The sequence below is a fragment of the Eurosta solidaginis genome, chromosome 4, assembly GCF_040869045.1.
Source record: "Eurosta solidaginis isolate ZX-2024a chromosome 4, ASM4086904v1, whole genome shotgun sequence".
NCBI classification, from domain to species: Eukaryota; Metazoa; Arthropoda; class Insecta; order Diptera; family Tephritidae; genus Eurosta; species Eurosta solidaginis.
In genome coordinates, this window is record NC_090322.1 from 127401744 (window position 1) to 127428716 (window position 26973).

General features: G+C 36.5%; 3 protein-coding genes across 3 annotated transcripts in view; 1 reads left to right on the plus strand and 2 right to left on the minus strand.

Annotated features, from left to right (window-relative positions):
* Positions 1 to 730: 730 nt before the first annotated feature.
* Positions 731 to 11786, minus strand: LOC137248673 (niacin transporter NiaP). Its single transcript, XM_067779575.1, is given in 7 exon segments — positions 731 to 1267; positions 5713 to 5936; positions 7099 to 7232; positions 8106 to 8146; positions 11129 to 11283; positions 11285 to 11630; positions 11750 to 11786. Coding segments are annotated over 7 exon segments (1296 nt in total). The 3' UTR covers positions 731 to 908.
* The window catches only part of LOC137250309 (uncharacterized), a 31161-nt gene continuing 15684 nt past the window's right edge, over positions 11497 to 26973 (minus strand). The window contains exon 2 of the mRNA XM_067782885.1: positions 11497 to 11630. The gene's annotated coding sequence lies outside the window, so the exon portion shown is untranslated. The remainder of the gene's footprint in view (positions 11631 to 26973) is intronic.
* inaF-D overlaps positions 11964 to 26973 on the plus strand; it is a 162011-nt gene continuing 147001 nt past the window's right edge. The window contains exon 1 of the mRNA XM_067782883.1: positions 11964 to 12104. Coding sequence (XP_067638984.1) covers positions 12077 to 12104 — 28 coding nt within the window. The 5' untranslated portion in view covers positions 11964 to 12076. The remainder of the gene's footprint in view (positions 12105 to 26973) is intronic.

The window sequence follows — 26973 nt, forward strand, 5'->3', positions numbered from 1 at the left end:
CCTTTTTAAGAACGTAGCCTTTACTAAAACAGCATCTTTGGTGTAGATACCCTCATAAAAGAACATACTTCCGACGAATAAAGAGAAAGACCCATGTTAAAAGCTCATTTTCGGGTTGCCTCACCATATAAGCCCAAGTACCTGAACTTTTGTTCTGATGGTGTTATCAAGCGGCCGATGAAATTCTTTGAGTTATAGGGAGGTGCTATTATACCTCAAATGGCGAAGATCAACAATGTAATGCACACAAAAGCGAGATTCATTTCAGTAGAGCGAAAGGACTACTGCTGGCTAACTTATTCTTGAACTCAGAAGTTTCGATATGGTAGTGGGGGTACACTAACAACAGACCACGTTGGCTCGGGTTAGGAAGTTATAATATAAAGCGATATGAGACGATTACTGGTCTGGAATAGGTTGACTTAAGGATGTTAACAGATATCTTAAAAGGTCCCTGGAACCTTATAAGTCACGTGCACAGACCCCGGCATCCTAGATGAGACTGCACGTGACATTCTTTTTGGTGCCATCCATTACGACCACATATTATAAAAGTAAGGAACTTGAAATATGCATACTTATGTATTTGTTATAAAAAAATTTGTTTGCCTTAAAAAATTTACCAAAACATATGCACATAAATTAAAGTAGGTTCTATACCTTTTCATACCAATAATGAAGATTTAAAATAAAATCAAGCACATTCGGTGGAATTTCAGCAAATTAAAAATACAGTTTATAATACCAATTTTATTAATACTTAATGAAAGTTGTTCTGCAACACTTACAAATAATATGGTGAATTAAGGATCTTTATATTTTACAATTTGTACAAAATATTTATGTAACCGTGGAGATTTATAAAAAACTACTTATATTAAAAATATTGTGCGCCCATTCTCCACTTTTCATTTCGTACCGCTATTTGTGACTGTTTTTTTGATTTTCCTTTGAGGCAGATTATAAGAGAGAGCGGCTAACAATACGAAAATAATAGCGAAAATCCAAAATAGTAGGTCACAATTGTCGAACAGAACCAAACCAATAATGTTTGAGCCGGCCACAGCACCCAAACGAGCCATCATCATAACAAAGCACATACCCATCGCATTGATATTTGTAGGAAAAAATTCCATCGAAATTGTTCCTACAATGCCGCCACAATTGCCAACACTCACTATTATTGTCAAGAGAATGACAGACGCTACAAATTCAGATGTAAATTGCACGATCACAGCAGCAGCGCAACATACCAGCATCCAAATTACTAAAATTATATAATATTAATTGTATTAGTACATAACACCATTGCATACGTATGAGGCGTTAGATATTTTTAAGAGCAGTTATAAAATAATAATATATTTAAGACAGCAAGTTAGAATTATTCGTCACATACATATAAGATTTACCAGTTTACACACGCCTCGTTTCTTCTATTGCTCTGCATATATAAATTCAAATGCTGAACGTGCCCCTCTTAGATATATTAAGCCCATGGCTCAACTATATGGTTCGCTCATATCTACAGCAACAGCATACATTTGTCCAGATTGTCAAATTGTGAAATTGTTGGTGTTAGGCGAATGGAATGGAATTAAAACATAAAACTTGGCAGTTTTTGTGTGTTGAAAGAAATGTTGTCAATGTGTTGGTTTCATGAGTTTGCCATCTCCTTTTGACAATTCCTACTCCAGTGAAAATAAAATTAGTTGATGAGATGAGTCCACCATTTAGTTGAGCCATGATTAAGCCCGAGCCATATATGTATTGTAATGAATTTACTGAAATTCCGCTTATTCCAAATCTTCTGCTAACGTTCGAATCTCTAAACTGTTGAATAAATAACTCCACTTTTCAATAATGCAAAATGGCCTTTATTAAAGTACTTCACAATAACACTACTATTGCTCGCCAGATAGCGTCTTAAATCAAACTGATTTTCGTGCCTCTACTGTTGATGCCTTTTATACTCTGTGATTTCTCGTTGGTATACTTCTAGGCGCTTCCATTTCTAGAATCTACTAGTTGGTTATCAGCTATAAAATTGCTACGTTTATAGCTTCTCATATGCGCGTGTATGTGTGAGTGATACTAGCACAATTATCATTGCCTACTTTTGGGAGCATCTCAGATAAGATATCTGCAATTGTATGTGCGTCTCTTCTCCGCTGCGTGTAACATATGTGTAGACATAATGATTGATTTATTGATGTGCATACAAGTCACTGCTTATCATCGGCTTAGAGATGATAATATCCCTTAGTGTTGCTAATATTCGTCACAGTATGTAATACTCCCATATCGCTTATAGAAAATGCTCGCACGGAGTTTTGAATTCGAAATAAAAACAAGACAGCCTACAAAATGTTAGTGATTGTAGCAGCAGGAGTGTGACAAGAAAAAATTTAAATTTAGATACAAAAACATTTAAACAGCAATATATCGTCACTTTGATGTTTGTGAGTGTATCCGGCCTATAGTAGCAATATAGGAGTATTACATATATGGCCCGAGCAGTAACATGTTCCGTACAGAAACCGTATTTCAAAAGAAGGGCACAGTTCTCAAACCAAATAACAACCTTTTTCTAAGTTTATTATCGAAGTTAAGCCAATTATTCGTGCTTCCATTATTTGTTTAACATATCCTAAAATTTTGTTCTTATAAAGCTTTTTAAAATTATTAGAAGCCTAATATTTTTATCAGATATTAAAAGATTAAACAAATGCAAGGCACGACAACCTCCAAAGAGGTTTTAGGTCGAGCTTTTCTTCCAATTGACGTCAAGCTCCTTTTAATTTTTTCTTCCAATTAGCGATACGAGTCCTACATGTTTTTATGCTCACTCCGAACGGCATCAGCAAAGCAGATGGATTTTCACTGAGAAGCTTTTCATGGCAGAAATATACTCGGAGTGTTTGCCAAATCACTGCCGAGGGGCGACTCTCCTCGGTGTAGTAGAGGAAGAACGCTACCACCACCACGGTGAGCGTAACAGATATTAATACAACATATGTATGTATAATAAATTTCAAGGTGGGTAGTTTCGGATTCAATAAATCGATCAATATGATACGAAATCTAACTGTAATACGTTTAAGATAACTGAATATGTCATCTACTGAAGTACGATTATATTGATGATATGATATACAAATGTACAGATGTTCAAACCCGTGCCCGTTGTTAGTGTCGCAAACCTCCCATATCTGTTATTGAAAAATAACATCACCTTATTTATTTTGAAGCCATAATCTTGATAATAGCCTGTAAAAACAGAATAGTCACCCATAACGTTTGTCAATTTAGTATTGGCTTTGGATAATTCAAGAGACACAAAACTAACTAAATAACACAATGATGAGATATAGTATAATCATACGAGTAGGGAATGTGTGAAAACATGTGTCACAGTAGTAAACAGTCCGGTTATCTTTTGAATAGAGTTTTAATACCAGAAGCAGCAGTTTTGCCTGCAGCTATGCTAGTTTTTCTACCACTCGATTGCTTTGAAGACACTCGTTCAGTTTTATTAACTTGGCAGCACTATGCAGCAACTTATGTCATATTTTTATTAATATTTTTCTTGACTTTTTAAACTCACTAAATATTAAATTTCCAAAAATCCTTAAAAATTGTTTTAAATATAAATTATACAAAAAATATGCAAAGAAGGCAATTGGGATAAGGTTCACAACAACTAAGGCATGACGTGGCTGAATGCGTTTGTAACACTTCAACCCTCGTAGGAGTGCGGGTTAAAATCCCACTCCCGGGAGAAAAGGCTCTGAAGAGATTTACAAGGTAGAATCGAAACAGCTGTCGCCTTGTCCGTCCTGATGTCACGTTGTTTAAATTTTTCCCAAATCATTAAATAAACTATAAATTTTTTTATTTAAAAAAAGAAAAAACAACTGAAATGAAGGAAAGATATTAAGGGAGTTCGGGATTTTGTGCAAAGAAAAAATCGAAAATGGAAAAGGTTGTTCACGATCCGCAGCTTTCATTTGCTATAGCAACGTTTCAACATCAAATACACAAAATTCTGACCTACCTTATTAATATATTAGGGATTTTGTTTTGTGATTGTTCATTCGACGGTGGAATAATAAACGAACAGATAAACACAATTTCTCACATAATACTTGAGCCTTTAAAACTTGTTTACAAGAAACAAAGTAATCACATAGGTACAATAAACGCACCAAAACAAAAAACTCACAAAGAAGGTCAAACGACTAAAATTACTGATTTTTACCTGCCTCAGTCAGCCACACAAATCGATCAGTAAAAACCACCATAGCACATGCACATAAATGTACACAGATATCCATTTTGACAATACTCGTGTACCTAGGAATAAGGTGACCAGATCGTCCGGACGCCAATCCGGGACGCCTTATTCAAATCGCCCTCCCTTCCACTCCCGAAGAAGGGAAGGGGAATATCGAATATGTGGGTGAGGGAGGAGGGGTAAAGAGGCACATGGCTTGTTTTTAAGCAAAATAATAAAATAATAGACGATTCACACATTCATGTTACTATCCTCAATTAATGTAGTTTTTCCATTATAAATTATAATATTCAGTAAAGATTTCTCGCATTATCCTATAGTCATGAGAAACATACACACGATATATATGTAGCTTCATTAAAATTTTCAGACATATTCTAATCAAATTTAAAGTTCAGTTGAATAGCAATTTGTTTCAAAAGTTTAACATTCATTAGGGGCTGACAAATGTCGAAAAATATCATTGCACGTCAATTTTGCAAAATTAAGTTGCACGGCCAGAATGTGCGTCATATTTTCCACATGGAAAAATTCCTTTTGTCCGTACATTGCGAATTTGGTAAAGAAAACACTAAACTTAGAGTTAATCAGTGTATAGACTGCCTTTACTCATGTGCTTACTTTAGTAAACTAACGACATCTACATATGTGTGCTATGCAGTATGCGTCTACTGAGCTGCAAAAGTTACATATTGATATGAACCATATGGAAATTTCGCATCTCTCTATACAGTTTATCTTCGTCAAAATGCATTTCCGGGACGGCGGGACATTTCATAGAAATCCGCGGCATGTCCCTGAATTCCCTACTCAGGCCGAGCTTCTCTTCCAATTTGCGTAGTTCCTACAAATTGGAGGGACGGAACCTCATTGTTTTATGCCGACTCCGAACGGCATCTGCAAGGCAGATGAGTTTTCACTGAGAGCTTTTCATGGCAGAAATACACTCGGAGTGTTTGCTAAACACTGCCGAGCGGCGATCCCGCTTCGAAAAATTTTCTTCTAATTGAAAAAACTTTTTTCTAAATTTTGATGTTTTTTTCCCGGGGATTAAACCCAGAATCTTCGTTGTGGATGGCGGAGCACGCTACCATCACACCACAGTGGCCGCCACCTGCGTAAAGAAAAAAATTTCCTTAAAATTTTAGGAAAGGAACTTCATAAATTACATATTTTCCACACTTCATTATAATATTAAAAGGAAAAATTGTATTCCTAAACAACTTAAAGTTCAAAAACTGCCAGTCAGCCGAGCAAATACGCCGTCGTAAATTCTTAACTGTTGAGTGGATCAAAAATACTATACGGTGCATTCGGAAAGTTATCACTCAACAATAGTTGTTTTTACTGAAAGCGCCCATACTTGTATGAATTAAACAATAAATATTACTAATAATAATATAATCAAAACTTACTTAAAATATTAACTTTGCCAAGAATGTCAATGGTGTAGGCAAATATGAGGTAAATTACAGTAAACCCCAATGAAGAACACGTAAGTACGTAGAAAATTGACGTATCCACATCACCACTGCAATCGTTGTCTTTTTGAGATCCTTTAACAATGCCGCTAACTACGTTACATAGACTAAGTCCTTGCTCTCTCTTAGCGATTATATCATTCAATATTGTAGGATACCTACATATATACAAAAAAAAATCGAAAGTGTTAAGTGTTTTTAATACACAATTTACATAGGTATGGCCTAGAAGGTTTAATGTGGTCATATTAATCTTTCCCGAGATGGTCGGCCTAGTACCTCTATGGTGCTTTGTTACCGGAACGTGCCGGATCTGTATCCGGCAAAGGACCATCAACATCGATAAAACTTTCCAAAACCTTCGAGGAATGTCTTTATCGCTAATACAACAACAACAATAGTTAAATTTGACTGAGTCGATTAGAATTTAACCTTGCCATTTTGGCTGATTAAACTGAGATGAGCAAGGAAATTGTGCGTTATCGACCAAAGAGGGCAAGGATAAAATCTAGTCAACTTTAACTTAAGTTATAACTTGCACTGAAGTGCCCGGCCTTAGGCCACCTTGCGGAATGGCAAGTTATTCTCAGAGTTAATTTTAAAAACTTGTCAAAAATGTATGAGTTTAATTTATGAGTCAAGTTGACTCTGAGTTAAATAGATAACATGCCGTTCTGAAAGTGGGCCTTAGAGCTTAGAACTGCTAAACGACATAAAAAAGTCTTTCATGGCAGCAAAAAACTATTATAATTTTTGAATGAAATCTTAAGTTACTAATAATGCGTCAAATGTGGACATGGATTAAACAAATTTTTTTCGATGCTGATGAATGACTTTGTTATATGGAAGTCTATATCTATCTGGATTCCTTTGTACCTATACAACCAACCGTTTCCCGTTACGAAAGTTATAATACCATGTGTGCAAGCACAGCTGGTTATAAAAAAGAATATATATGTGAGCGAGGTCCTCAAAGGTTTGATTAATTTATACCCAGTGTTAATATACATACATAAGATATATGAAAACCTTTTAATTTTACAAAAAAAAAATTACAATGAATTATTGGATTTGTTTTATTTTGGAAATTTTCGAAATCGAAAAAGTGGGATTTCATCGTCCGATTTCGCACAGCTTCAATGACTACCCATATATTGGTACAGGCAAGCCAGTGTAGCAAATTTTTTAAAGATATCTCAATTACGGACGAACATGCCTCAATCAAAATCCGTATCTATTTCGATTTGTACATGGACTAAAATTCACTGTACAAATTAAAAGTATTTCGTGCATCATTATTAGTAACTTGTAAATACTTACCACATAACTGTTCCCTGAGCAATTGCAAAAATCGCAAACAAGCAAAAACAAATATTAAGCGTATGCAGAACACGTTCTTTGTAAAACATTGGCACTGTCTGGGTCCAAACCATTTTTAAGGTTTTTTTCATGACCTACTAAAAAAATGTTCACTTCATTGTAAAATTTTCATGAAAAAAAAATATATATATTTTTTTCTTTTCAAAAAACTGTTATAGCCAACGTTTTTAGCGGACATTTTTGGGGCGGACAGGGTATACAAATCGACCCATACTCAGAGAAAAAATCGTTCTAAAACGAACGAAACAAGTTCAAAATTAAGAACATCCGTTTACAAAAGTCAGTTAAGTACGTTTTTTCTTAACTCGTGACCGATGGGCTTGTTTTAAGAACAGTTTTTCCAAGTACACCGTTCGTATTTTATGACCAGTCTAGTATTGATGTGCGAACCTTCTGTGCTCATTTCAAACACTACTTGTGCTTGATTTAAGATTTATCGTTCGCATGCTTCGAGAACGATTTTTGGTCGATTTAACAGTTTTCGGTCCCAATTCAAGAACGGTATGTGCTTGATCATTGGTGGGAGGAAGGTAATTTTTTAATTATTACCCATTTATTTATTTAGTTTTTATTAATAAATAATTTTTTTGTCATTAATAAAAAATATTAATAACAAAAAAACCATTATTAAAATCCAAAAGGTTTGAAAAAACGCATATTATGCATTTTTTCATATATTTCTCTTATCGAGAAATTTTTCTTATTTGATGATGCAATCTGAATATATACTTAAAACATTTCATGATAAGTTTGAGAATTACCTGTGCATATGTGAATGGAACTGGACGAAAAATAAGAGTTAAAAAAAGAGAAATAAAAAAAAATTGTTTTAAAAAACTTTAGAGTTTGTCGGTGATCGAACTCGCGCCATACGATTCCAAGCGCAACATTATAGCTGCTGGACCAGTACAACTGCTTAATAGCTTGTGCCAAATGTTTTATTTAACATTGTAGTGCACACGAATTGTATCGTTTATCTTTTCTTGAACTTAATTAAAGAACATTGTACTTAATTTAAGATCATCGTTCTCATTAATAGAATATTTGTTCATATTTTAAGACCAGCCGTTCTCTTTTCAAGAAAATGGTTGTCAGTTCGAGAACAATGTTGTTGTTTTGAGAACAGGTCGTTCGTTTTTCAAGAACAAAAAAGTAAGAACATGAAAAGCTTGAATTGAGTCCGGTGATGCCGGATTTTAGAACGGCATTTTTCTCTGAGTGCACCCTAATGCATATACATATTTAAACCTCACTCGTCATTGATATTACAAAAATTTGTATAGATAAAAACGTTTGCGAATCACATCAGAAGGAATCATGCACCCCATAGTCCAAGTAAGTTGTTTCCGATAGCGCTTTTTATTGTCCCTTTTAAAATTATCCCTATCAGGGATAATAACGCATTTATTTATCACTAACCTATACCAGCGGTCCAGTCCACACAAAGAAAATACAGCATATAATTATATTGATATATCCCGATATTATCCTGGAAACAGTTGCGACATGGTTCAGAAAATGATCTTGAAATAGTGCCGACAACATCCGGAAATTATAACGCATACAATCGCGGAAATAAACCCGTTTTCATCCACAGAAGGAAAGATATGCTGTTTTTGTAACACGTTAGAGCCCAGCATTCCCCTGGAACGCTGTTTTACAAAACGATAATAAATGGTCTTTAAATAGTTTCGGAAACAATCTCGAAATGAGCCGACGAAAGTTCAAAGATATCAGGTAGCAATCCTTCAGATATGATTCCCGAGCAGCCTCCAAAATGATCCGGAGATAGTAACGAAATAAACGGCGCGATGTTGTTACGAAAATAACCACAAAACTGATCCAAAACAGCTCCGAGAAGAGCTGGACCAGACCGGTGCCGGTATAGACCAAATAATCTAGAAAAAGTTTCGCAAGGGCCCCTAAAACAATCCCAAGACGCTTCCTAAATAGTCCCAAAGTAATATATTTAGAAAAAGTCCCGAAATGATTTCGAACACTGTCCCGAAATTATTTTAAAGTAATCTAGAAGTAATCCCAAAATTATTGCGAACACAGTACCGAAATGGTCCACATAAACCCGAAATAATCCAGAAAAATTCCTAAAACGAATGCAAAAGAAGCCGTGAAGTAATCCTCCGAAAAAAAGCCTCGAAATATTCCGAAGGTATGCCCAGAATGATCCCGAAATTATTCTGTAAGTAAGTTAAGAGAAAAATTACATCTTTTCGAAAATCATTAAGGCTAAAATTTTTACATACATCTTAGCTTAGGGCGATCCTTCCAAATCTGTTCATTCGTTCTGGCGTGATTTAGTGCCAAAACGACCAAAATATTATAAAAACATACAAAAAAACAAATCAACATACCATTCCAGCCTATTGGCTATCAACGTGGAAAATTTCATTTAAATCCTGAACCGCCGTTCCAAGTTGGTTGATTTACAAAGACGAACATCTGGGCACTCAAGCTTTTACAGTTATAATATTTAAGATTTTAAAAAAGATGTTTAATAATAATTTGTTAAATTTTTTATTTCGCAAAAAAAAAGTTATTTTTAGGTTTCGATAGTCTATAAAACGAAAGTTAAGTAAGGAAGTTTAAGTTCGGGTGAAACCGGTCTTATATAAACAGTCGAGTGCTCTCAAAGTTACGGTCCTAAAAATATTGTTAAACATTTTTATTTAGCGTCATAAAGTCAACCCACTAATCAAGGTTCATCAACTTATCGGTCTGTGGTTATTAATTATTGCATTTGTCGAAACTTTCAATATCGAAAAGATGGACGTGGTGATTGTCTATTCTGAATATTCACCAAAATTCGTTAAGATATCTCAATTTATACTCGAATGATCATGGACGGTTAGGCAAGCGGACGGACAAAAGTGCATGGCCCACTGGAAATCCTTTCGATTCTGATCGATTTGAAATAAGAAAGTCTATTTCTATGTCGACGTGTGCCATTACGTGCAACCGTTATCCAATCAAATTTATAATACCGTGTGAATAAGAAAAAGATCGAGAGATAAGTTGACGTTGCGCTATTTTCGAGGGGAATATAAAATTCAAAAAAGAACTGATACTTACCGAGCCTAATAAAAGGCTACAAACTACCTGTTATTTCCGGAGTGAAATAAAAAACTGCAAAAATAACTGTTATCTTTAGAGAGATATAAACGAGTCAAAAGATAACTGTTACTTTCCGAACGAAATAATAAACTCTAAAAATAACTGCTATTATCCAAAAGAATTACAAAATTAGAAAATAACTGTAACTTTAAAATTCAAAAAATAAATGTTACTTTATGAGAGAAACAAAATATAGCTGTTACTTTCCAAGCGCTATAAAAAAACTATAACAAGCCAACCTAATATAAACGCACGCAAGTCATTTTCTGTCAAAAATTTCTCATGCACATACAACTTGTATGAGAGCAACCCAAATTGAATTTGCTGCGTGAAAACCTACCTCGATTTCCAATTTTTGTTCTGCGTGGCATTTAGATTTGACGTTTGCACACATGCTTTATATTGTCGCAACGCATGTTTATTTGGGTTAGAGCAAAAGACGCGGGTTGTTTGCGTGCGCTAAAAAAACGCAGTGCGGTTTTATTAGGTTTGCTTGTAAAAATTGTTTTGTTAAATTCCGAGAGAAATAAATAATTCAAAAAAAAACTATTACTCCCCGCGAGATATAAAATATTTAAAACAAAATTACTGTTATTTTTCGAGAGAAATAAAAAATTCAAAAAATAAGTGTTACTTACAGAGCAAAACAAAAAAGTGTATGAAAAGTAATTTTTGATTTTTGCTGTGGAACTTTATGTAATGTGTAATGAGGAACGCATTGGTGTACTTCTTCTGTAAGTGGCATTACCCTTACCGTATGATTATATCAGTTTAAAGCTTGACCAATAAAAATTATTTGCAATCCGTTCTTAATATCTAAATGTCCATATTTGACACTTACCTGGTAAATAAATCAACGCTAATGGCATAAAGATGGACAGTAGCGTTATATAACGTGCACGCGATTTATTGCTATGAAACTCGCCACACAAAGTGAAAACACACGCTTGACAGCCAGAGATGAAGAAACCGTTTAGAAAACGAAACGTAAACAGCAACAGAAAATCCTGATATAAACGTCGCACAAATGACGAATATCAATGAATAGCGCAATAAGCGCACACGTCCCCATGTATCCGCAAAAAAGCCCATCAAATGGGAACTAATCAATATACCAAAGAAACCCGCAGACGCGAGTATGCCCTGCTCAGCTTGGCTTGCATTCAAATCACATTTAATATTTGGCATAACCATACTAATGCCCATCGTTTCAGCCATGACAGACATAAAGCAGAGGCCGGCAATTAGTAGTAGCTTATAATGAAAACGACCGACAAGCGTCAGCGCGATGGCTTCATCGAAGGTGTGTGCAATCTCAAGTGGTCTGCCATATCTTCGGGTGCCTACAAATGAGAAGAAGAAGATATAATACGGTTTGATGTAAATTTAATGTCATAAGTTATTATATTGATTAATGTTTAATTATTGCAAAAAACTAGCTTTTCGTATAAAAAATTTGTGCAAAATATTATTTGATTAGTCGGCGCAATGGCGAGCATTCCTGCGCAAAGTTCAGCGGAAGATAACGATGATGTAGAGGTGACTATTGAAAAAGCAAATTTTTTTGATTCAAAACTTTTTCGTTGGATATCGCTGTTTCTTTACCTCGGTGGTATAAGTGGTCTCGGTTTTATGTTATCGTTGTATTATTTATTCTTCTTCGATTCTAGTATGGCTGATATACATTTGCGGTTTCCGATATCTATTGACGGTAAACCGGTTCAAAAGGTTCAAGTTATGAACGTTCCATGAGAGAATCGAGCAAAAATATTTGAGACGTGCCAAAAATATGTTGAAATCTTTCCATTCTGCAAATGGTGGGTAAAATTTAAGGAATTATAAAATACAACTAACAAAGTATATTGTCGCAAACAATAAATTAATTTGATGTTATTATCGTTTACATCGTTGTTGGTGTGGCTAACTGTATGTTGTCTCCTTTACTTACCCGCAATCTTGTTTCAATTATAAATAGAGGCTTTAAGATAACGGTTAAACGGGTCGAAAAAGGTTGGAAAGTACCGCCCTCGTATTTGAAGCACATAGTGAGGAGGTCTTTGAACCAGGGATCGTAAGAGCTATGAGTTTTGTTGCAGAAATCGAATTTCGCTTAACAAGCGTTAAAAAAAAACATTTTTCACTATTTGCAGCTATCAAAAACAAGTTTTTAAGGAGGGCAATTGTTTTTTATTTCTTGCCATCCAGTTTAATATAGCCATTAAAACCTACATCGGACTATGGTGGCTTAGAATTACCCGCAGTGTGTATGTTTGTCGCAAAAGATAACTAAAATCCAAATCCCGCTTCTGGGATGTGCGCTAGACTTGGGACCTGGCAAGAAAGCAAAATAATAAGCATCGAGTGAGAACCTTATTTCTGATAATGACCAGAACAAAAGCTTAACGGACTATAATTTTAAATAAAATAATTTGAAGGCATGCGCTTGTACTAACCGAACTAGGATAGACGATGTTATGCAAAATGAATAAGAAGAAAACTGCGATACGAAGCCATGGTTTTGGTTTTGCGGTGGGAAAAAGATTTATCCGTCAAGTGCTGTGGTTCACCACTGTGAACGACCGCCTCGCCACGACCCGCATCTATGCGAAGGTTTTCAATATCTTATAACTTTAAACGAGCAATTCTTGTATATTTGTATGTTTGTATAGCCGGACGATCTCGGCAACGACTCAACCGATTTAAATGAAATTTGGCACAGAGATAATGTATCACCTTCCAAGACTTTCTACCTAGGTGTTGCCACTCAGAATGTTTCAGAAGGTTGCTACCTATTCGAAATTGAAAAAAAACGAAAGGTTAATCACTCCGCATTACAATAGGGACATTTTTGAGTAGTGTTGCCATTTAGGGTTGGGGTAGTTAGACGAAATAGTACTATACTTACTCATATTCTATTAAAGCTTTAAAGGAGAACATTAAAGTTAAAAATCTTCGTAAAAAAATCTTACACATGATTCGACTTAATTATCTTAATTTCACACACGCTAATAAAATTGAAATGCAATATCAAGGCACCGTGGCAAATTCTAGCAAAATATATTTAAATGCATATTTTTGGCAAATATGAAATGAATAATTGGAATTTCTCACAGATTACTATTAGAAAAATTTCTCACCATAGCAAAAAGAAATCTCACCGTGTTTATTTGCTACCGTTGAACGCTAGAGGCATATGTTCAATTTGAAAACGACATCCAACCATTTAACTACTTACCAACAGATGGCGCTTAGGGAAGTAAGTTGACATTTAATTAAACTAACTGATATTTGTCATAACTGATAGTTGTCATTCGTGAAATTTACAAGTTTTTGGAATGTAATAAAATTGTGAGACTTTCATAGTGTACAACTAAAAAAATTTTTGAAATTAATAATTCGGCGCATGAAGATACTCGACCTAAATTACTTAGTTCTCGATTTCACTAATTTTCATAACGATCCCTTATACTATAGGCTGGAATTACCCATTTCAAATTTTTCACTCCAGTTCATTTTGCGGTTAGTGTTTGATATGTTTGAAATCTATTTTTAGGGAAAATCAAATATTGGTAAGTAAAAATATATAATATGTGTATATATAAAAAAGTAGAGTTTGATTAATGATGACATGTAGAACAAAGTATGTTATGCGGCATACTCGAAGATTGCCGAGCAAAGCTCGGTCGCCCAGGTACTTTCGTTTATATGCGCTAACGCACCAATGGATGATGCATATGACGAAGATAAAGACGCCTTCTTTTAGAAACGAAAAAAAACGATACGATAACTGCCCCCACCATGGTATTTTAATCATGCCAGGGTGGACAAGGAAGGGGTCTTTGGTCCTACAGTCGGAAAAATTTTCCTCCACGATGTAACATCTTCCAATCGACAGAGGCTGATTGACTTCTCCGCGGCTCGAAATATGATAATTTGCAGTACAAAGTTCCAGGAAAAAAGATACACCAAGGTACTTGGTTGTTTCCTGATCGATCACGTGGTAGGCAAAGTGTAAGCATCCTGTACTTTACGAGGTCAAAATATCGAAAGTGCGTGCTGTGACATATGGAAAGTTTGCCGTTCAAAATTTGCTCACGAAGCATTCAGCTGATGATTACTCTACTCGGCTCTCACACCTCCACTCCGAGAGCTATCTAGACCTGATGATGTAGCCGACCAGTGGAGACATATTTCTCTCTGAGTACGTACAGCCGCTGCTGTCACCACAGCTTTCCAGCGAGCCCTCAAAAACAACTGTTACGATAAGAAACGTCATCATAAAAAAAAGACGCTGCCTGTAGGGCCACGCTGCGTACGGGCCGGCAACACGCGGCATATTGGAGAGGTATCGCGACGCGAAGAAGGAAGAGATACGCCTATTAAGAAGGCAAAACGTAAGGCAGATCAGTGTGAGTTCAAGGGGCTTTAGATGGAGGGATCAAGACTGGAAAATTCCTGCAGGAATAGAAATGTCGAAATAGTAGCTGACGTACAGGTCGAGACTTTCTACGGAGCGTATGCTTAAACACGCACTCAACAATTTTCACTATTTTAGTTTGATTTTCATTTAAAGAGTGTTTGCTGAGATTAAACGCCTGTTTTCAATACCGCATATCGAGCGATTGCTCCTACGGAATGCATTTCTTGTTGTTTTTTGCCATAACTCTTTCTTCCTTAGGATTAGTCCAGACCGTTTTGTCAATCAAATAAAAAAAAGGATTCTGGGTTTCGGGTTCAAATTAATAATTAATTACAAAATTGAAGAAGATGGTGTAGGTGTGAGGTCTTTTTCGTACCTTTTTTATGACATGAAAATTGGTTCCTAGCCAAAATCGGTCAGTAAAATATGGCTGTATATTTAAGCATTAAACACATACAGCATAAAGAAACTAATTTTTCCCATAACTATTACCCAACAATCGCCTAGGGTTTTTGAAAAACTCTTCTAGTACTTCGTTTACAGAAAATGGTATATCAATATGTATATTCAATGAAGCGAGTCCATTCGAACGTTTTTGACTGATTGTACTCCGCAAGTATGACTTTAACCTTTTTTTTATTTATTTAGCATACAAACTTTGTAGGTAATCATCAAAATTGTACCCACTACTTGATGCACTTGAACACACACGTTTTTAAAATTCTGACCATCAACTCGCCGTGTCCACATTTTGACTTCCATTGCAAACTCGGTTTTGGAACAATTCACAACATTTTCATAAAATGCATGCAGTTTATTGCATTTTTCAGCATTGTATTAATTTTTGGGTAACAAAACACCGAAATTTTCGAAAATTAGTTGGTGTGTCACGTAACGGCTCTTGATATGAGTTATGAATGCATCAAGGAATGGAATATAGAATGCGATTCTATAATAATCTTCGACGCTCTCAATATCAACGTTGCATCTATTTAAATGATGTTTACTGATGTGTGGTTTCTTGTGTAGCGCAACTCTCTCAAGGGGTTGCTAGCGCATTATATAGCTTATCCAACCCAATTGTCAACCTCATCTACCCATTGCGAATCCTGTTTCATTAACAGCCGAGGCTCTGGCGACCCCGAACTCCTGATGATTCAAGGGGGTGGGAGGGCGGTATGACCTAGAAGGCTTCATGTCGTCATAACAAATCGTTGCCGAGATGATCGGGCTGGTACCTTTATTGTGCTTGTTACCGGAACGTACCGGATCTGCATTCGGCAAAGGACCATTAACATCGATAACACTTCCCAAGGCCTTGGGGGTGTGTCCTTATCGCTACAAAAACAACAGCAACGTTTGGAATTGCACGCTAGAAATAGCAGCTTGAAACCGAGAAGCTTGTGCTGAAGTTTTGTCGTTTTTCCCTTCTGCTATCTCTTCAAAGGCTTAGAAAATTGCTGGCTGAAGTTCAATGTAAGTGGATACCGCTTCAGGACATTGGCCCATCTTGTTGGGCAGACGCTTTGCAATTTTTGTCTTCGACTTTCTTTTTATACCAAGCTGTACTTGTACACAGGGTATTACAACTTTGATTGGATAACGGTTGGTTGTACAGGTATAAAGGAATCGAGATAGATTTAGACTTCCATATATCAAAATCATCAGTATCGAAAAAAAAATTTGATTGAGCCATGTCCGTCCGTTCGTCCGTCTGTCCGGTAACACGATAACTTGAGTAAATATTGAGATATCTTCACCAAATTTGGTATACGAGCTTATCTGGACACAGAATAGATCGGTGTTGAAAATGAGCGAAATCGGATGATAACCACACCCACTTTTTATATATATAACATTTTGGAAAACACAAGAAACCTGATTATTTAGTAAATAATACACCTACAACGTTGAAATTTGACGTGTGAACTGATATTGAGACTTTTGATACAAATTTGAAAAAAAAAATTTAAATGGGCGTGGCACCGCCCACTTCTGATAAAATCAATTTTACAAATATTAGTAGTCATAAATCAACAAGTAAGGAAGGTTAAGTTCGGGTGTAACCGAACATTACATACTCAGTTGAGAGCTATGGTGACAACATAAGGGAAAATAACCATGTAGGAAAATGAACCGAGGGAAACCCTGGAATGTGTTTGTATGACATGTGTAACAAATGAAAGTCATTAAAGAGTATGTTATGAGGGAGTGAGCCATAGTTCTATGGGTGGACGCCATTTAGGGATATAGCCATAAAGGTAGGATCAGGGTTGACTCTAGAATGCGTTTGTACGATATGGGTATCAAATTAAAGGAATTAATGAGGGTTTTAAAAGGGAGTGGTGGTTGTTGTGAAGGTGGTCGCCTTTTCGAGATATCGCCATAAAGGTGGACCAGGGGTGACTCTGGAATGCGTTTGTACGATATGGGTATCAAATTAAAGGTATTAATGAGGGTTTTAAAAGGGAGTGGTGGTTGTTGTGAAGGTGGTCGCCTTTTCGAGATATCGCCATAAAGGTGAACCAGGGGTGACTCTGGAATGCGTTTGTACGATATGGGTATCAAATTAAAGGTGTTAATGAGTATTTTAAAAGCGAGTAATCCTTAGTTCCATAGGTGGACGCCGTTTCGAGACATCGCCTTAAAGGTGGACCAGGGGTGACCCTAGAATTTGGTTGTACAATATGGGTATCAAAAGAAAGGTGTTAATGAGTATTTTAAAAGGGAGTAATCCTTAGTTCCATAGGTGGACACCGTTTCGAGATATCTCCATAAAGGTGGAGCAGGTGTGACCCTAGAATTTGTTTGTACAATATGGGTATCAAATGAAAGGTGTTAACGAGTATTTTAAAAGGGAGTAATCCTTAGTTCCACAGGTGGACGCCGTTTCGAGATACCGCCATAAAGGTGGACCAGGGGTGACTCTAGAATTCGTTTGTGCAATATGGGTATCAAACGAAAGGTGTTAATGAGTATTTTAAAAGGGACGGGGCCTTAGTTCTATAGGTGGACGCCTTTTCGAGGTATCGCAATAAAGGTGGACCAGGGGTGACTCTAGACTTTGTTTTTACGATATGGGTATCAAATTAAAGGTACTAATGAGAGTTTTAAAAGGGAGTGGTGGTAGTTGTATATGTGAATGCGTTTTCCAGATATCGATCAAAATGTGGACCAGGGTGACCCAGAACATCATCTGTTGGATACCGCTAATTTATTTATATATGTAATACCTGTCAAGATTTTAAGGGATTTATATTTTGCCCTGCAGAACTTTTTCATTTTCTACTTAATATGGTAGGTGTCACAACCATTTTATAAAGTTTTTTCTAAAGTTATATTTCGCGTCAATAAACCAATCCAATTACCTCACCATGTTTCATCCCTTTTTTCGTATTTGGTATAGAATTATGGCATTTTTTTCATTTTTCGTAATTTTCGATATCGAAAAAGTGGGCGTGGTCAATGTCGGATTTCGGCCATTTTTTACACCAATACAAAGTGAGTTCAGGTAAGTACGTGAACTGAGTTTAGTAAAGATATATCGATTTTTGCTTAAGTTATCGTGTTAACGGCCGAGGGGAAGAACAGACGAACGACTGTGTATAAAAACTGGGCGTGGCATCAACCGATTTCGCCCGTTTTCACAGAAAACAGTTATCATCATAAAATCTATGCCCCTACCAAATTTCAAAAGGATTGGTTAATTTTTGTTCGACTTATGGCGTTAAAAGTATCCTAGACAAATTAAATGAAAAAGGGCGGAGCCACGCCCATTTTGAAATTTTCTTTTATTTTTGTATTTTGTTGCACCATATCATTACTGGAGTTGAATTTTGACATAATTTACTTATATACTGTAAAGATATTAAATTTTTTGTTAAAATTTTACTTTAAAAAAAAATTTTTTTTTAAAGTGGGCGTGGTCCTTCCCCGATTTTGCTAATTTTTATTGGGCGTACATATAGTAATAGGAGTAACGTCCCTGCCAAATTTCATCATGATATCTTCAACGACTGACAAATTACAGCTTGCAAAACTTTTAAATTACCTTCTTTTAAAAGTGGGCGGTGCCACGCCCATTGTCCAAAATTTAACTAATTTTCTATTCTGCGTCATAAATTCAACTCATTTACCAAGTTTTGTCGCTTTATCTGTATTTGGTAATGAATTATCGCACTTTTTCGGTTTTTCGAAATTTTCGATATCGAAAAAGTGGGCGTGGTTATAGTCCGATATCGTTCATTTTAAATAGCGATCTGAGATGAGTGCTCAGGAACCTACATACCAAATTTCATCAAGATACCTCAAAATTTACTCAAGTTATCGTGTTAACGGGCGGACGGACGGACGGACGGACATGGCTCAATCACATTTTTTTTCGATCCTGATTATTTTGATATATGGAAGTCTATATCTATCTCGATTCCTTTATATATGTACAACCAACCGTTATCCAATCAAACTGAATATACTCTGTGAGCTCTGCTCAACTGAGTATAAAAATCATTAAACCTGTCGTAACAAAATTCGGCAGAGAGATTGCCTTTACTATAAGGAATGCTTTGAAGAAAAATTAACGAAATCGGTTAAGGACCACGCCCACTTTCATATAAAAGATTTTTAAAAGGGTCGTGGACGAATAAAATAAGCTATATCTTTGCAAAAAGAGCTTTATATCAATGGTATTTCATTTCCCAAGTGGATTTATAACAATAAATAGGATTCAAATTTTAATAAATGGGCCTGGCACCGCCCTTTTTATGACTAAGCAATTTTCTATGTTTCGGGAGCCATAACTCGAAGAAAAATTAGTTCAGAATAGAACCATATTATTATTATTATTAAGACACAAGTAAGACAGAGTCTTTTAACGTGCCACATTTAATTTGATACAATACTTTCTTAAGATTAAGGATTAGGGATAAATGACTTAAAAATACAAGTTATTTGAACTCTACAATAAATTTCAAGATACATAGATCAATAAGCAAATAAACATAAACGGAATAAAGGAGAACATAGAGAAAGAAGGAAAGAAAGAAAGGGCGTATTCAATATTTTTAGGTATACATGCACAACTTCAGTGATATAATTTTAATTTTGAATAATGATAGTATAAAAGTAGCATTCGATAGTATCTGATAATCACAATTGTGGAACACCCTGTTAAATTTAAGATTGGGATTGAATAGCCAGTTTGAACTGCCGTGGATTTGCTACCATTTTTAATTTGTTAGGCAGTGAGTTCCACAACTGCACGGCTCTAACGAAAAACATTCTTGAGGTAGCTGAATATTTAAAGTGTGGTACTATAAGATTGCATGTTCTAGTTGAGTGTGCAAAAGTATATGTATTATTGCGCAGCCTTGTAACACTATTAAGCACACAAAACAAAGAACAATAGCATTTCAAGTGTACAGCTGGGTATGTAATGTTCGGTTTCAACCTCCCCCCTGAAGGACAATCCTAAATCCGCCACTGCGTGTGGTAGATATACACTCACAAGGTTTTAGAAAAGCAAAATGAATGACAAACCAGATTTTTAGAAAACTTAAAAAATGTTTGTTCTTAATCCCTGCCTTGGTGCTTGAACTTGGATCCTTCTGTATTGTAGGTAAGCACGCAGCCTATTCCTCCGCTGTTCCACTACGATCGCAGTTATTCGCAAAATACTGCTTTTTACCAAAATCGCCGTCCCCACGAACTTTCAGCGAACATACAAATTCTGATATAAGTTTGGTTTTCTGAAGGGCTTCTTGAACATAATGTTTTTAGCACATACACTCATATGTACATACAACTAATTAACAACTCAAGCTAGCAAATTGTCCAAATGAATAGAAAATAATGGAATGATATACATATGCAACACGGTTGTAACCCACCAAACTGTAGGTTAGGGTGGTTCTTGAGCATCAAAATAAAAATATTTCAAGCTCAATTATTATAGCAACACTGTACCTGATGAAATTGAAAAAATTCTAATCGAATTTGTTCTAAGTCAGAAAATAATTTGTTTACAAAAAATTGTTATAGTGTATGTATAAGAAAATTTTATAATTTTCTTTGACTTTCTTAAACGAAATTGGAAAAATTTGCTAACAAATATTTTTATTTTCATTCGTTCAGAACACATTTCATGCATCCAATATAACAGCCATATATGGAGTTTTGATCTGGATGTGATGCATTGCAGATCGGACATGTTTTTATACTCAGCTGAGCAGAGCTCGCAGAGTATATTAATTTTGTTCGCATAACGGTACCCCGTAACGGCATAAACTAATCGAGATAGATATAGACTTCTGTATATCAATATGATTTTGTCGAAAAAAGAAATTCATTTAGCCATGTCCGTCCGTCTGTCCGCTAACACGATAACTTGAGTGAATTTGGAGGTTTCTTGATGGAATTTGGTATGCAAGTTCCTGGGCATCTCAGATCGCTATTTAAAATGAACGAAATCGGACTATAACCACTTTTGGATATCGAAAATTCCGAAAAACCGAAAAAGTGCGATAATGCATTACCAAAGACGGATAAGGCGATGAAACTTGGTAGGTGGATTGACCTTATGACGCAGAATAGAAAATTAGTAAAATTTTTACCAATGGGCGTGGGACCGACCACTTTTAAAAGAAGGAAATTTAAGAGTTTTGCAAGCTGTGTTTTGGCAGCTGAGTATGTAATATTAGGTTACACCTGAACTTAACATTCCTTACTTGTTTAGTATAAAAGTTACATATAACAGTTGGGAATAGCTTAACTTATATTTCGACAAACATTAATGGACTAGTTGTTAGTAAATGTAGTAAAGGTGTCATCGTATGGTGGTAGCGTGCTCCACCTACCAGAGCGAAGGTCCTGGGTTCAAGTCCCAGGCAAAACAACATGAAAAATTAATTAAAGAAAATGTGTTTTAGTTAGAAAAAAAGTTTTTCCTTCGGCAGTGATTTGGCATATACTTCTCAGTGAGAAACCATCTGTCGTGCAGCTGCCACTCGGTGTCGGCGTAAAACATGTATGCCCCATCTGCCAATTTATAGGAAAAAGAAGCTCGACACGAAAAGGCAGAGAAAAGAGGGCGAAAACGCTCCGGAGGTAAGTATTGATTTATTTTCTAAGTAGTTATTTGACAAGTTTTTCTGTGTTTTTTCCGGGCATTGCCATTCAAAAACATAGTTAGCTTCTTTTTATTCAAATACTTCGACACCTTCGCTTTCTGGAACCTTCATATTTCTGTAACTTGGCATCACATTACCCTTTCCTCTCTTATCCAGTGATTTCTCTTTTTTTGCTCTTTCTCATGTTTGGTATTTTACTCTATCTCCTTCCATTTCTGCCGTCTCTTTCCCCAAATCTTTCCTCTTCGCTGTTTAACATTTTTCTCGCACTCTGGCTCGCCCAGTTTTTTCTAGTCCCTCTATTTGATGTCTCCAAATCCAAATCACAATCTATATGTACCAGCTAAAATCCGACCTTTTCAGCCAATTTTATGCCACAATACCCCACGGCCGCCGTGGTGTGGAGGAAGCGTGCTCCGCTTATCACAGCGAAGGACCTGAGTTTAAGTCCCGGACAAAGCAATACCGAAATTTCAGAAAATAAAGGTTTTAGGTATCAGGACTTATTTTATAAAAAAGCTCCTCCTATTAGCAAATGATAAATAAAAAACACAGTAACTAAAAAACGTAAATTACACTGAGAAAACTAAATTCAATGACAAAATGATATTTCGTACTGAGAAAACGTGAACTAGTTATCAGAAAAGGCACATTAATTCGAGAATGCGAATGTGGTTCATTACATATTTCCCTTTTCTCTTTATAAAGCTATGTCTTCTGGTTATTAGTTTACGCTTTGGGTTGAAACTATGTAGACGTTTTCTAGCAGCCAGCTTAATTGCCGCCTCAAGACCTGCTTACCCCGTACCCTAGAGGCAGTAGCCTTGAAACTGCGATGACTCTCAATAGTTTTAGGAAGAGTAGTCGACGTCACGATCACAAGCACTCCTGACTATCCTTCTTTGAGAAAAAGTCCAAATTTTTTTATACATCCTATTTTGGTAAACACAAATTGTACGGAGACTGTCTCAAATAGATTGTACGAGGCCACGAAATCAGTGGACAGGGGCACGCCGCAGGGAGAAGTGCTATCACCTCTGCTGTGGACGCTGGTCATCAACCAACTGCTCAGGCCATTCGATGAGGGACCCGTAAAACTTACGGCTAACGCAGATGACGTTGCAATTGTCATAAGTGGAAAATGCCTTCCAACGATTAGTTCTTTGATGGATCGGGCGCTTCGGGATATTCACACCTGGGCATCTAATTTCGGGTTTAAAGTCAACACAGATAATACGGATATGGTCTTGTTTACAAAGAGGTACAAGGTCCCAAATTGGATCAGGCCTAAGTTAGGAGGGGTGAACCTACAGGAGAAACCTTGTACAAAGTATCTAAGAATCATCCTAGACAGTAAGCTGTCATGGAAGCTCAACGTGGAGGAGAGGGTGAAGAAGGCTTCAACGGCACTTTACGCATGTAAACGACTGCTGGGGTGTACGTAGGGCTTATCGCCCTCTCTTTCTCAGTGGGTTTTTACAGCGATTGTAAGCCCTATTCTATACTATGGAGTTCTTGTTTGGTGGAAAGCCACACAAAAAACAACATACCTCAAAAAATTAGAAGGGTATGCAGACTATCGATGCTTAGCATTACGGGAGCCCTGAAAACAACCCCGACGGCTGCAATGTATGCCATTCTGCACAGTCCACCTGTATACCTGGTAGCAAAGAACATAACATTAACAACTGCAACCAGGCTCGGTGCCTCGGGGCAGCTTGAGCGCCGACAATATGACCATAGTAGTATAGCGTCATCAATCACAAGACGAACAAACTACCTGAATCCCTATCTGCGCTTCGAGGGAGATCTTAAGGCCACCACAATAGAGGTGAACGGTTGGTGCAAGGGTGCGCAAATGGCGGACGAGGCGATACATGTGTACACCGATGGTTCCAAAGTAGTGGAAGGAGTAGGGTCTGCGGTATACTGTGCTGATCCGGAAATAAGCAGATCCTACAGGCTGCCGGATTACTGTAGCGTTTTCCAAGCGGAAATGTTAGCCGTAACCAAAGCAGTAGAAACCCTGGAAGAGAATAGCTTAAGCTGCAACCGTATTAGCTTTGATATTGACAGTCAAGCAGCAATTAAGGCAATAATCTCGCATAGCACAGCATCTAAATGCGTGTTAGAGTGTAAGCAGTCTCTGGAGAGAATCAGTACAGAGAAAAGCATACATCTAAATTGGGTCTCAGGGCATATGGGAATAGATGGGAATGAAAAAGTGCATGAACTAGCTAAAGAGGGCGCATCCCTTGAAGCTTGCTCCGTAGAGGTCCCAATTAGAGTAGGCGAGATTAAGCGAAGGCGATAGGTGCACATGATTGGCCAAGCGGGAAAGGCGTGGGTTCAGGCGCGGGGCTGTAAAGTGTCGAAGATTATGTGTAGGTCTTACAACCTTAGACTAACAAATTTGCTTCTATCATTAAAAAGAGAGGACTGTAGACTCGTGACAAGTATTCTGACTGGACACTGCCTTCTGGCGTCACATGCCTTTAAATTAGGCTTGGTCAGTGATAGCATATGTAGGAAGTGCGGGTCTTGTCATTAAAACAAACTTCTAGTAACAGTACGGACTCAATCAGTCTATGTGAGGTCCTCATGGACCGGCCAGTTCAACCTAACCTAACCTAACCTTCAAATAGATTTCCCTACAATATTTACTGTAGAGAGGAAGTGAGAGGGGGAGTGGGAGAAGGTGTCGAAGTGGATCTAGAAGCAAGACTTCAAGTGATATTATGTTATTTTAATGAAAAGTGCTTATCATAAAAAAGATTTACGAAACTACGAGGGAAAATTGCCTTTGTACTTTGCACTTATGAGTAGCCTATAAGTTTGTTCGATATAATAGAAACGTAAAGGCTAGTACCTTTAAAATCCAACAAAATCGTTTATGGAACACCCTACTAATGATTCGTACATATTTGCATACATACTTGTACATAAATCTATCTAAACATTCAGAGTCTTGCCGTAGGCTGTTGGCCCGAAGCTACCAACTTAAAGAAATGCGCGCCAAGAAACTACATATTCGTACAACAAACGATTAGTCAAAAAAGACACCGCAAAACTACACTTGAGGAACATCATAGACATTGTGGCTAAAGTAAGCATTGTCTATGAATATTGTTTGTAAGTCCGTTAGTTAGAACTCAGACTTAGTAAAGCCGAGTGCGATGCAATAAGACGGTGAAACGAGCCATATAAAAGTCAAACAAAATTTGCAACCTTTTCGTTAATTACTTCCTCTTTAAATAAATTCGAATTAATTATTAATAAGTATGCTAGCCCCGCCGGGAGCAGCCAAACTGGGCGAAAACAAGGATGAAGAAGTACAAGTACCACAATCTGATAGTTTTTTCGATTCAAAAACATTTCGCTTGATATCGCTGGTTCTGTATATGGGTGGCATTAGCGGTTTAGGCATGACATTAGCCATGTATTATTTGTTTATTTGGGATTCAAGTATGCCACCATTGCCAGAGTATAAACACGCGCATCATGCGGGATAAAAGGGAGCGAGGAAAAGAACACGTTAGCCGAAAAACGCGTGTCCTTAAGAAGTGTAATTGTTAAGCGCTAACCGATTACATAAATAATTGTAAGTAATAAAATGTAAAAATGTTAAGGGAAGTGTTATTTTAGAAGCATTAACAATGAAAATGCAAAACCGCACAACCCAAAATGGCGCCAAAATAGTTTAAGGCTTGCACATGATAAAAATGTTTGCTGATGCTAACGCGGCTTTGTAAACGTTGAATTCTAGTTTATTGATTAGAATATTGTGGGCTTATTCATACCAGTTAGTGTAAGTTCAAAAGAAATTATTAAAAAATATTAAAATAAAAGTCCAGATTATTTTATAAAGTCTTATATAAGTTATATAAGTCTGAAAATAAAAGTTACATCCGGAATTTTATTTTTAAGGAGAGAGTAAAAGTTCGGCCCTATAGCTATGGAATTACTCATCCAAATGAAACGACCTTTTTATACCGTTTCAACAGAAAGTGGGATATCAAATTTCAAGGCAAAATCTTAATTGGATCAAATTTTATGGCGAAAAAAGAGATGCAATCCTACTATGGAAAAGTATAAATATTAGGGCGGGTCGATTTAAAAATCGCTCATTGCTCTGTGAAAATCGTATTCTAGGGATCAAAGTAAGAAACTTTGCCGAAGGAACCATTTCTCTAAAACGAACTCTGATGCCCCCCCCCCCCTTTGGGTCGAACTTTTGGGTAGGGGCAATTTCAATTCTACCTGCTGTGTCTTGTGGTGGCTTAAAAAACAACACCAATTTTATAATCTGCAATTGTGTCACAGTGATACCTTCATTTTTTAAAACGGTTGAATAAAAAACCCACACAACTATGTTTACGACATGCAAATGCATCACAGTGATGCCTTGGTTTTAAAAGGGGGTTGTAAAAACGCTAATTTCTAATAATTTTTTTTAATTTCTTTTCTATTACTAAGTTAAATTCATTTTTTCATTTACATATGTTCTGACTAAATAAATTTCTAAAGAGAAAACTAAGCTCCAAAAAGAAAAAACATAGGCATTTCAAAGTGGGATTTTTCAAAATTTACCCCACGACCCAAAGAGGGGGGGGGGGGGGGGACATCAGAATTCGTTTTAGAGGTATGGTTCCTTCGGCAAAGTTTCTTATTTTGATCCCTAGAATATGATTTTCATAGAGCAATTGGCGATTTTTTTGCCTCCCCACAAATCGACCCGGCCTAATAAATATAGTACTATGAGAGTTGGTTTTAGTTTTCCTAGGACAAATTTCTAGTATTAGTAACAAACACTTTCAAACGATCATTAAAGGACCCATTACTCATACTTAGCGTAGACTTGACTTGACTTGAGAACTGTCACTTACAGTTCTGTTAAATGAACATTGCATGCTACTGATTACTCGAAATTTGGCAACACTTAACTTGACTTAGAAGTCTGTTGAATTTTGATTTTCTATGTAAGTTCTAAGTGACGTTTACATTTTGAGATGCCATTTGTTTGTTTCCATTTCATTTTGACATTTTGTCATACAAATTGGCATTTATTTAAAAATAAATTTTAAAGCTGATTATGATGCCAGATTGTATGCGCTAAGTGGAGTATAATCATGGCTAAGT